This window comes from Schistocerca piceifrons, chromosome 2 (genome assembly GCF_021461385.2).
Source record: "Schistocerca piceifrons isolate TAMUIC-IGC-003096 chromosome 2, iqSchPice1.1, whole genome shotgun sequence".
Taxonomy (NCBI): Eukaryota; Metazoa; Arthropoda; class Insecta; order Orthoptera; family Acrididae; genus Schistocerca; species Schistocerca piceifrons.
In genome coordinates this window covers 252395973-252408697 of record NC_060139.1, presented here as the reverse complement: position 1 = coordinate 252408697, position 12725 = coordinate 252395973, and the positions used below count along the sequence as shown (strand labels likewise).

Below are 12725 nucleotides of genomic sequence, written 5' to 3'. Positions count from 1 at the left end.
ATTAACTTAGTTTGTAAATATTAATCCTACAGTAATCTCGTACCATCAGTTTCATGTGAATATCGAGTTGTTTCTTTTTTCAGCATGTTGTCTAACTCATCTAGATTTACAAATTAATAATTTTTAGTGAACATCAAAGCTGCCCACACTTCTTGCCTGTATAAATATTGGCTGTTAATTCTATGGCGGCTCAAAATTTCACTCTAAATCAGGGACTTTTCATAGCCATGAGCTTCTTTTTAAATAGTTATTGTGCTTAGAATTGTCACCATGCTCCTGAGTGTCAAATCGTCATAAATTCCATAAATATTAATTAAGCATTAGCCCCAATTTCTGTCCCCAATTTCTATCCCAAGGAAAAAATGCGAAATGTTCTTAACTACTGAACTTCAGATCAACCCATCAGTGTTTACACATTACTGAACATTTCTTAGTATCTTTCTCTTAAGGGGTAGCTGATGCTAGAGATCACAGGAGGAGGAAAGGCATGCTGCTATGCACATTGAATTAATGAATTATAGCTGTATGAAGAACATTTATTTAACAGATGGAGCATACTCCTGAAATGCCATTTACATGGAACACATAAATGGTCCTAATACTATGATACCATACAAGCAAGTTGTAATAATGTACAATAATTATTATTGATCAAGGGTAAGGTTCACTAAAGAATGCAATGTGCACATGCAATTCCTCATATGCAATCTCACAGATTCAAAGAATTACCAAAAATAATATTCACCATTTCCAAATCAAAGTTGAGTGACCAAAACTGGCCTGTGCCTTGCAGCAGAAAGGAAATTCGAACATTATCAGGAACACAATGCATGAAGTGAATCGCATCTGGGTGAAGAACATGTTCTGACACATCTGATTTTATTGAAATAGTAGCTATGTTAATACTGGAGAGAAACCCGTAACACTCCTCACAAATGACTTTAAAGTTACAGAAAGTTCCTAACTCGAAAAGACTGAGCTGGTTCTCATCAAAAACTGTCATTCAAGAGCTCACAGAAGCAGCACATCATACTTTCAGCCAGCACAGTGATTCTGCTGCAGCTTGTCTCATCAGTACTCTGGTAACTTCTGTCAGAAGTCCGGTCTGCCTTGCGTCCAAGTACCAAGAGTGAAAAACTTGGAGGGAGTAAACTGACCAATCCACAACATGAATCCTTCACTGGCACCAGGCATCTGCTGCAATAAAGTACCAGGAGAGATGTAGCCTGTTCATGCATTCTTAAAATTTTCCGTCTGTTTAATGTCTAAAACTTTTATGAAAGCATCCCTGTTGTGCAGTTCAGGAGAGTCATTTGTAAGAGCTTGCGGTACTGAAATGCACACAAGTATTGCTCTCACACCTGCCAGACTGATGCCTAGAGCCAGTTTTGACATTTCAACTGCCATTTCCAGGCTTCTGTTGCAAAGTTAAACCAAGAACTTCCACCTGAGTTCACTCTGTTTGATGTATTTGTAAGTAGAGCCATAGTCACTGAGTCCAGTGATAATCCATGTTTAAGATAGGTGGTTACAAGTACATGGTGTGCTGGTTATCAACTGTAAAAAAGTGAACATTAAAGACACGTAATTTTGGTTCCAAGGATGGTCGTCTCCCCAGGCATGTAAAAATATGCGAAAATGCAGGCAGAGAAAAGATACTCTTCCGACTTGATGACCTGATCAAACTACAAAATTATATGAACTGTGGACTGATAGTTGCTTTTCAAACATGTAAGTGTAATAAACATAATGAAATTATTCAGATGGTCCAATTATTTAAGCACAATGGCAGACATTGAAATTGTACAGACATTGACACACTTACGACAAAAATAAAAGGCCATAATGTGAAAGTAAACATTAAAAGTGATTGTCAGCTGTAAACAGTGGAAAACATCTCTAAGAAAATGAAAAAATACATTTGTTACGTGTCAGTGTGATTGTTTGACAGGGGAAGCTGGCAACGGCTTGCCTAAAATTGAAAAATACTGTATTAGGAGTGGCCTGTACAAAATAGAAGCAGTTACTAAGCACACAAATGTAAATTTGTTGAGGTTCTGAGGTGCCATAATGAGTCCTGCATTACATTGTCTGTTAAGCGAGTAAACATATAGCCTAGGGGGGGGCTAATTCATACTGGTGATACTCTGATAGTCGCTATAGGAAGTTCTTCCTATGGCCTAGAGGGGTAAGGACAGGTTAGAAATTCTATTTGCAGAAAACTTAAGGGGTTCACCAGCACACAAAGACAAACTGTTTTGGTTATTGGGGTCAGGTTGGACACTGTCTAAGGGTTGAATTCAAAATTCAGACAAATATTAGAGAAGGTAAAAGATAAAGTAAATGGGTTTATAGAAGTGCTCCCTATTAGGTGACAGGGAGTGTCCCAATAACAGGATAAAAGAGGTTAATAGCACATACATTTTATTCGCAACGCATGATACAGTAGCATGTCCACAACGTATCATAACTCAAAATGCACTGATGTCTCTGACACACCCACAGATGTTCCTCTTTTCACTCGCCAGCACTGCTTGTCCCAGTAGATACCTCCATGGGCCCCCCTCTCCCGCTCCCCTCCGTTTGTAGTTTGGAGCATTGAAGGGAAGATGTGAACTGTCAATTGTTTGGCTGTACTGGCATGTACAGGTGTGTGTGACCATCTGTGTCATGGCTGGCTGGGCACAGCTGGACCGCTCCTTGAAGTTGTGTTGTGTGCGGTGCTGCTGCTGTAGAGCTGGTAGGGGAGCAGTGGGTGGGTGGTCACCTCTGTTGCTGGATCTGCCCCCAGCCTGGGGCTAGGGTGTAGGCAGTGATCACGGTAGGACCCTTGGACTGGTGTTAGTGAGGACGTCATCTGTTGAAAGGCAGGATGGTATGGAGGCATAGTCGATGTCACTGGGTAGGGTATATGCATGGTCGAGGCATCGGATGCATGCAGCGCCACCTATCATTGTGTCTTCATTGTAGGCTGTAGGGCACAGATCATTATCGGCCAATTTGACGGTGGTGTTGTCAGGGTTTAAGTCATTGAAATAGTGCCTGATGATGAGAGGGAGGACTGTGTTAGGATTGACTGTCTGTGCACTGGGCAGTGGGCAGTCATCGTCATCGTTTATGTTGGCATGGAGAACCCAATCTGGTTTCAAGGGGTTAACTGAAATAGTCATTGGTTTGTCATTAATTAGAATGTCAAATGCATGTGTTCCTCTCTTGAGAACTCTGAAAGGTGCTGTGTATGTTGGTTGTAGTGCTGGTTGGACCGTGTCATCCTGTAGCATGACTGGTGCTGGTTGTACTGTGTTGTCCTGTAGCATGATGTGTTCATTTTTGGAGAGGGCTTTGTACATGAAAACCTTGGATACCAAGTGCAGAGTGGGAGGTAGTAGGCAAATATGTCTGATTTGACCTTTCACTCGTTGAACTAGTGCTGGGAGGTCAGTATGCTCAGGATCTTGTGTGGATAGCACGAAATTGGCAGGAAGCACCAGTGATTCCTCGTATACTAATTCATGTGGGATGCTTGTAGATCATTCTTGAAGGCAGTTCAGACACCAAGTAGCACCCATGACACAGCTTCAGTCCACAATCTAGCTTGTAACATAAGGGTGGCTTTGAGAGTCCCGAGACAGCATTCGACTAATGCGTTACTCTGGGGGTGATAAGCTATAGTGTGGTTATGGTTGATTCCACAGATGTTACACAGAACACTGAAGAGTGCTGACTTGAACTGATGGACTTAATCAGTAATTATCATGTTAGGTGTGTCAAAATGAACTATCCTTGACCGAGCGAGGTGGCGCAGTGGTTAGACACTGGACTCACATTCGGGGGGACGACGGTTCAATGCCGCGTCCGGCCATCCTGATTTAGGTTTTCCGTGATTTCCCTAAATCGCTCCAGGCATGGCCGACTTCCCTCCCCATCCTTCCCTAATCCGACGAGACTGATGACTTCGCTGTCTGGTCTCCTTCCCCAAAACAACCCAACCCAACTACCCTTGTTTTTGCGAAAAAGTGGGCAATGGACTCTGCCATGACATCCTTGAAGAGTGCTGCTTCTGCCCACCAGGAAGTTCTGTCTATCAGTGACAGTAAGTACCTGAATCCCTCTGACTCTGGTAGAGGGCCAATGAGATTGATGTGCACATGTACATCCCTATCCTAGGGATTGAAATGCCAATTTGTAGGTCAGTATTGTGACTGCACATCAACTCCACAATGCTAGTGTTGTTGTATTGGTTGATGGCTAGTTTCTCATTATCAAACTGGAGGGAGAGGACATTGACTCATGATAAGTAGTCGGCAGTGAGGTTGTCAACTCTATGCAGGTGTAGTATATCTGTAGTGTAGTGGGCAATAAGGACCAGGTGTTGTTAGCATCAAGGGTTGACATCCTTTGATGGATGCCTTATGGCAGCTACTCATGGTTTATTGTCTATAAACACAATAACATGATGTCCTTCGATCTCTTCACAGAAGTACCTCACTGCCTCATAAATTGCAGTCAGTTGCCGATCATTTGGCTTGAGTGGATGTAAGTTTCTGTGATCCACTAGCTGTTGCAGAACGGTTGGCACACCCTATTCTAGATGTGCAGCTCGCAGTTACCATGGATATGAGGACTCTACGAATGGTGAAATTCGCAAAGTCCTCACATCCATGGTAACTGCAAGCTGTGCATCTAGAATAGAGTGTGCCAAACTGATTGCATGTGCAAGGTCATTCTTAGCAAGTTCAAAGCATTCTTCATCTCAACAGTCCACTCAGTCTTCCTTTTTTCTTTGCTTGTTAGATCCTGCTAGCAGCTCAGAGGCTTGCTGTGGGTACCACTGTTAAAAATTCAAAATTACTAAGAATTTATGGAGCACATTATAGTTCTGGGGGAGGGGAAATCATCTGACAGTGTCAGCTCAGTCTGGATTTGGTCTGATCATGCAGCACTGTGTGCCCAAGGAAGGTAACTTCTTTTTTCTGTAAATCAGATTTTTCCTCACTGATCACCACCCCTCTGTCATTTAGGGCAGTGAAAACTTGTTTGAGGTGTCGGTTGTTGTCTTTAGGTGTAGCCAAAAACATGAGGACGTCATCCAAACAGATGTAGCAGAAATTAAACTGAAAAAATCTTTCATCACTGGAGCATTGCCATATCTGAGGTAAATTCTTCAACAGATATTCAAAAAGACTGAATGGTGCCATAAGTGCAGTTTTCATATCATCATCTTGTGCACGACAATTGTTAGGTAAACCTTCATAAAGTCACTCGTACTGAATATGGATGCCCTGACTAGCGCGTGTGTGAAATACTGTACATTGGGTATCGGCTAGCTGTCATGCACCATATGGGAGTTAAAAACTCTGTACTCAGTGCAGAGTCTCAAAGTCTCAACTTCTTTGGTACTAGTTTTACCGGTGACACTTTTGGGCTGCTAAATTGGCAAACAATGCCTGCCTGCAACAGTTCATCAGTAATCTCCATAGTGATGCGTAAGTTAGCTGGGGTTAGTTGGCGTGTGCGCGCGCGTGCCCACACACACACACACACACACACACACACACACACACACAGAGAGAGAGAGAGAGAGAGAGAGAGAGAGAGAGAGAGAGAGAGAGTTCTGAGACTGTAACATAACAAGAATGTTTCCCTTGTGCTGAGGGGGCTTGGAATGTTGTAAAGGTGACAGGTAAGAGGATGGCACAGAATGTGTAGAGATAGAGATGAGAGGGGAAGTAATATATGAGAATAGTAGTTCCGGGAGGGCCCTGAGAATTGAACAAAGCGCAAAGCAAGTTTTCATGCATGAGGATAGAGCAGACAGCTGCTAAATTAGTGACAAAAGGATGAGGAGGGTGGGGGAGGGAGGTGGGAGTGGGGGAAGAGCAGGAGCAGCAAACAATTGTTCAAATGAAAGACTGTGAACAAAGTAATAAATGGTTATGAAAACACGAGTACAACATTTAAAAGTGGCTATTGTTGGTTGACTGAGACCTAAGATAGCATGAAAAAATTGGAAGATAATAGGTACAAAGAAGGAAGAGGGATGGATGAACAGGGGAAGAAACATGTAAAGTTGTACGGTGAGTAATATAAAATGTACTGTAAATCAGACATCACCATTTACATGCAGAAATATGATGCAGTAAGGCATGGGTCTCTTATAAGGGAGGTAGTGAGGGGGTGGGGGCAGTGTGCCAGCTAACCTTGTTTAGGTTTACTGCACTCCTCCTAAATTATAGGAGACAGATAAATGGCAGCATGCTTCCCTTGGAAAAGACATAGCTGATTTCCTGCCACATTGTTGTTTGATGCAAGCTTGTACTCGACATCCAATGATCTTACCATTGATGTGACATTAAACCGTAATTTTCTGTTTTTCTTTTCTTTCCAACAATTAAAATTTACAGTAATTGATGCTGGATGTGGGGATTCTGTCATATGAGTTGTGAAGTTCTTTTTAATGTGGTTCCCATAATTCTTATACTACTCTCTATTAAAGCATGACTGAAACAGCCCTTCGTTGAATCTTATCATAGAGGGGTGACTTGTAGGATCATGTCCACATAAAGTACTACACAATGACAACAGCAGAGGTGGCAAATAACATGAGTGTTTTCACAAATGACTGTACCTGTAATGGAGATTAGATGATGGTAGTAAGAGGTAGGTAGCTGGGTAAAACGAGTAGGTCACACATCTAGACTATTCACAGTGGTGTGATATGGCAGGCTTGGGTTTGCAGAAAGTAGTAGTATTGTGATTGATTAGGAAATTACACACTATGGATGGTGATAGAGATTTAGGAATTTTTTTGTGAATATGATTCTCTTGCCAGAGAGAAGAAATTATTGTTGGAGGATAGTGTACCTCAAAACAAAAGAATGAGATGGCTAGCATTACTAACTGAGTATTGTAGTTGTGTATAAGTGTTTGACTGTTTTTCATCCCCAAGCTGTATCTTTATGGGTTGGTGAATGTAATTAAAATTGATCAGTTCAGTGGCAGTGGACACTTGGCTTAATATAGATGCGTTCTTGCTCTCTGCCACAAAGTAAAAATGAGTCTGTGCAGTGTTATGAAAAGTGCCACGCAGAAGTTTTTTGAGCAGTGGATGGAGTGAATGCTTACTTGAGTGGACTCAAATGAGTCATATTTTGATGGCCACAACTACTGACTTAAGGTTTCTAGAAAGTATACTAATTTTCAATATCAGTCTTACAAGGGAAACTCCTCATTGCATGCCACTCATATTTAGTGGTAAAATGGTCCAGTGGATAGCCCGTCAAAACCTGAACACAGATCAAACAATGGAAAAACTGAGTAGGAATGTCAAAAATGTAGGAAAAGATAGATTGCTACTTACCATAAAGAAGACACGTGATGTTGCAGACAGGCAAAGAGACTCACATGTAGATACCGTCACATGTAGATTTTGGCCACAGCCTTCACCAGTAAAAAAGACACAAATACAAAACACACACACACACACACACACACACACACACAAGCAAGCAAGCACACCTCACGCACGCACAAGCACCAACTCTAGCATCTCGGGCCGGAATGCAACATCACGTGGGATACAAGCAGAAATCTGGAGGGGGGTGGGGAAGGGGAAGGGATAGTAGTGTATGGGTGGGGAGAGAGATGAATGTTTCCTGGTGGAGTGTGCAGGGCCTAGACTCCAACAGGTGCAGTGTCAGAAGATTGTGGAGTAGGGAAGTGGGGAAAAAAAGGAATGAAAAATGAGAGTAGTGGGGAAAGACGGATGGATGCATTGGCAGAGGGCTGCAAATAACATTTTCGTAACGCTGTTGTTAACCTTTCCACCAAAACTCCAGCTCCACAGAAGTTTCAGTCCTATCCAAAGGCCTCACCTTTTCCCTACACCCAAATTTAACCATGCTGGACTTGTCAAAGACCTACTTTCCTTCTCCTGAGCCCTGCAATTGGAGCACTTCTTTGTTGCCAATCCCTTCAACCATAACCATCCTAAGTCCAACAACCCTGCCTCTTCCAGTTTGTACCACTATCCAACCATGATCCTCCCTGCCTCCCACCTAGCCACCCACCGATCACCTTCAGGAATACTTTACTTCCAGCTTAGCCTTACCATCCTTCCCCAGATCTCTTCCAGAACACCAATCTTTCAGTAGAAGAAAGAACAGCTGTCAACCTCAAAACAAATCATGACCTAATCATCCTACCTGCAGACAAAGGTTTCACCACTGTTGTGATGAATCGCTGTGACTGTCTGGCAGAAGGCCTCCATCAATTGTCTGACTCCTCCACCTATAAACTATGCCAACAAAAACTCCAGTCCCTGCTTAAGGCCTTAGGCCGTTCCCAGAACATGTCCCCTGAATCCACTTCCCTCCTCATTCCTATGATATGCTGCACACCCGCCTTCTACCTGCTCCCCAGAATCCACAAACCCAACATCCTGGATACCCCATTGCGGCTGGTTATTGTGCCCCCCCCCCCCCAAAAAAAAAAAGAATTTTGGCACTCATTGACCAACACCTCCAACCAATTGCCCATAATCTAGCCTCTCACATCAAAGACACCAACCACTTCCTCCACCAACTCTGCACCATACCCACCCCTTTACCTCCTGGATCCCTACTTGTCATTGTTGATGCCACCTCCTATAGACCAACATCCCTCATTTGCATGATCTTACTGCTATTGAACACTACCTTTCCCAACGTCCTTCAGACTCCAAACCCATTACTTCATTCCCCATACACCTTACTAGCTTTATCCTAACCCACAACGAGTTCTCATTTTAAAGGAAGGTATATAAACAAATCCGGGGCACAGCCATGGGCACTTGCATGGTACCCACCTATGGCAGCCTTTCTTTGGGCCATCTAGAAGAGACCTTTCTAGCCTCCAAAAACACCAAACCCCTAGTCTGGTTCAGGTTCATTGATGATATCTTCATGATCTGGACCCAGGGCCAAGACACCCTATCTTTGTTGCTTCACAACCTCAACACTTTCTCTCCCATCTGCTTCACGTGATCCTTCTCAACCCAGCCTGCCACCTTTCTAGATGTTGACCTTTTCCTCTCTGATGGTTCCATCTGCACCTCTGTCCACATTAAAACCACAAACCACCAACAGTACCTACATTTTGATAGCTGTCATCCCTTTCACACCAAAAAATCCCTCTCATATAGCCGGAGTACCTGCGGACAGCATATCTGCAGTGACAAAAACTCCCTTGCTCAGTATGCTGAGGGTCTCACCAAGGCCTTCACATTTACCCTAGACCTAGTCTGCAAACAGATTCCCTTTGCCATTTCCTCTCACAACCATAAGCCTCCCACTTTCCCCGAAAACCAGACACAAAGAAGTGTCTCCATCTTCACCCAATACCATCCTGGACTGTAACAACTGAACCACATCTTTCACCAGGGCTTAGATTACCTATCATTGTGCCCTGAAATGAGGGACATCCTACTCGTGATACTTCCCAATCCTCCTAAATTGGTGATCTGTCGCACGCCCAACCTCCACAACAGTCTAGTCTGTCCCTATGCCACTCCTAATCCAAAACCCTTGCCACAAGGATCATATCCCTGTCAAAGACCCAGGTGCAAAACTTGTCCAATCCACCCTCCCAGCACTTCCTATTCCAGTCATGTCATAGGTTTATCCGACTCCATCAGAGGCCGGGCCACCTTTGAAAGCAGCCATGTCATTTACCAGCTCTTCTGCAATCATTGCACAGGTTTTTATATTGATATGACTACCAACAGACTGACCACAAGAATGAATGGGCACTACTAGACTGTGGCCAAGAGCATGTTGTGCCCACCCTGTGACACAACATGCAGCTGAACCGAACACACTTGATTTCAATGGCTGCTTCAATACCCGAGCCATCTGGCTCCTTCCCTCCACCACCAGCTTTTCTGAACTGCGCAGATGGGAGTTATCCTTACAACACATTCTCCGCTCCCGTAATTCTCCTATCCTCAACCTACACTAACAAACTGTCCCCACACCCTCCATCCAACATTTTCCACCCACTATGTCTTATCATCTCCTCCCCATTCTCGTCTCCCACCCTGTTTATTTGCAGCCCTTGTCAACACATCCACCCATATTTACTCATTTTTTGTTCCTTTTTTTTCCCACCTCCCTGCCCCACAACCTCCTGACACTGCACCTTTTGGATTCTAGTCCCTGCACACACTATCAGACAGTGTTCGTCTGTCTCCCCAACTGTGCACTACTCTCTCTTCCCCTTCCCCTTCCCCTTCTCCTTCTCCTAACCCCTTCCCGTTCAGATTGCTGCTTGCATCCCATGCAATGTTGCATTCCGGCCTGAGATGCTGGAGTTGGCAGTCGTGTGTGCATGAGGTGTGCTTGCTTGCGTGTTCACTGAGGAAGGTTGTGGCCAAAAGCTACATTTGAGTGAAACAGGAGGAATGTGTACCGAACTGTGAAAAAAGAAGCAAACTAGAAACAGTGAACAGTCCAAGCTCAAGATGAATATGAGTCATATGGTAAGAATATATCACCATCACAAGTAAATGTGATGAAGAGTGAGAGCAGGTGAAATGCCGCGCAGACCTCTCACAGAAATGAAAGCAACAGATAAGCAGGTTTGAGTCACATTACAACAAAGGAATTCAAAGGTCAAAACTTGCAAAATGGAACAAGAGTCATAAGATGTGGTACTTGTGTAGAACAAATGGGAGATACATACACCTAAGGTCCCTTTCTTACACCTTGATTTTGCAAACAGATGTTACACCACAACACAGATAAAAATTTGAATACAGAAAACATACACATCAGTGACTGGATGGACAGTTCATAATTCTGTGAAAAGATGAAGAAGAAGAAGAGGAAGAAGAAGGAGAGAAATCATGGGGCATAAGGAAGATTTGAACATATGTCTCTCCCTTTGCAGTCAAACACCATGGCCACATTACCATTATGCCATTGCTATTCAAATTAGCTCAATGTTGCACATTTTGAGATTGGACTGTTCACTGTTTCAATTTTGCTTCTTTTGTCAGGTTTCAGTGCATCTTCTTCCTGTTTTTGTGCTTGATCTGTGTTCAGTTTTTGACGACCTATCCACTAGGCCATCTTACCACTAAATCTGAGGGAGAAGCAGTGGGGAGTTTCCCTTGCCAGTTCATTAGTGTCAGTTCTTATATATGACATTTTACAGTAGACTGCAAGAACCCTTCTGCCGTAAACCAGCCATAGAATGCCACAAAACTGATTTATTTTTATGGAACTTGTTGTAGAGGAAGAACACAATTCAGGCTCACTAAAAAATCATGCAATAATATGTCACTGGAAATAGTTTCTTAATAGTGAGAGAGATAATAGTTAAACAGTTAGAGTTGATGGCAGTGGTGAATTTTTTCTTTGATTTTTCTTATCTGCTTCCTTCCGTTTGAGGACTTCCTTCTGGTATAAATTAATCTAAGCAGCTCCTCATACTTTAAAGTATCTCTCCTCCTTCCTTTCCCATTTTACTACTTCCCCTCACTCCAAGCAATTTTATGCCATTTTCTCCTTCACAATAATTCTGCCTTTCCCACCACTTTCAACATAAGTCATCACTCATTTCATGTGAACTAAGAGAAGTTTATATTCTAATATGTAATAGCATATTTTGAGTTTCATAAATATTGGACATGACTAGAAAGGATAAATGCAGTGACAAAGGTTGCAATTATTACACTTGCTGATCATTCAATTTATACAATTATTAATGTGTTAATTGGTGAAAATTCACAAAATTCTGGAATGTTTAGATGACTTTTTTGCTTGGTTTCAGTTCACAGAGCACAGCAGTTCAAAAAATTTTTTTGCTTCTACAGGTACTGAAATTATTTTGACTGTATCTGATTTGCCAGTTTCTGTGGAAAATCACCAGTCTGAAACACTGACAAGCCAGCATCTTCCTGAATCTGAAAGTCAAAATTCCACTAATATAGCAGTTGGTGAGTTTTCATGTCGTCCAAATTCAGTAAGTGCATATTAAAGGGGCATTATTCCTTCTGTGTGAGACCTATTTGTGAATATGCTTCATTTCTTGTGTATTATAAGAAGGTTCATAATTTTTATTAGCCTGTTTCTTCCAAGCCTCAATATAACATTTTATCTGCATATATTTTATGTAAAACAACTGAAATAATATTTGTGACATGTAACTAAATGCTTTAGTGATGCAAAAAAGATTTACTTGCAATTTAGACTGCTGTATGTTTCCCATGTGTTCCAGAAAATGCCTTCATCTTGGAGGATGGAACTATCATTCAGGGCAATGGCCATGATGTTGGTGAATTAGTCCTCTATGTTTTAGACAATGAAGATGTCTGCATTAATCCTGAGTTACAATCCATGTAATGCTGCTAGTCAAATGTAGTAATGAGTCAAATCTGTGATATATTAGACAATAAGTTCTCAATGTATTTTGAATTGAGTTTTTATGTTATTGACATGTACAAATTTATACGAAGTACATTAAAATTTTTGGTCAGTTTTAATTGGCTTGTTCATGTATTTGTGTGTGTTGGAGGGGGCGGGCGGTTGCACGTGTGGCGGGGTGGAGGCACGTGCACATATGCACATGCACATGTACATGCACATGAACATGCATGTGTGAAGCAGTAAATATATTCACAAAAGCTTTGCATATGTGAAGTTGTAAATATATTCACAAATGCATTGTTCTGTTGACAGTCTCAA

The 12725-nt window shown here is 42.3% G+C and overlaps 1 protein-coding gene across 4 annotated transcripts in view; it reads left to right on the top strand.

Annotated features, from left to right (window-relative positions):
- The window catches only part of LOC124774108, a 261535-nt gene extending 249012 nt beyond the window's left edge, over positions 1–12523 (top strand). For 3 of the 4 annotated variants that reach the window (XM_047249456.1, XM_047249457.1, XM_047249455.1), the window contains exons 20-21: positions 11855–11977; positions 12259–12523. In XM_047249456.1, the coding sequence (XP_047105412.1) occupies positions 11855–11977; positions 12259–12383 (248 nt within the window). In that variant the 3' untranslated portion in view covers positions 12384–12523. Of the gene's footprint in view, positions 1–11811; positions 11978–12258 lie in introns of all 4 variants that reach the window. The other variant, XR_007015127.1, reaches the window with a different exon arrangement.
- The last annotated feature ends 202 nt before the right edge of the window (positions 12524–12725 follow it).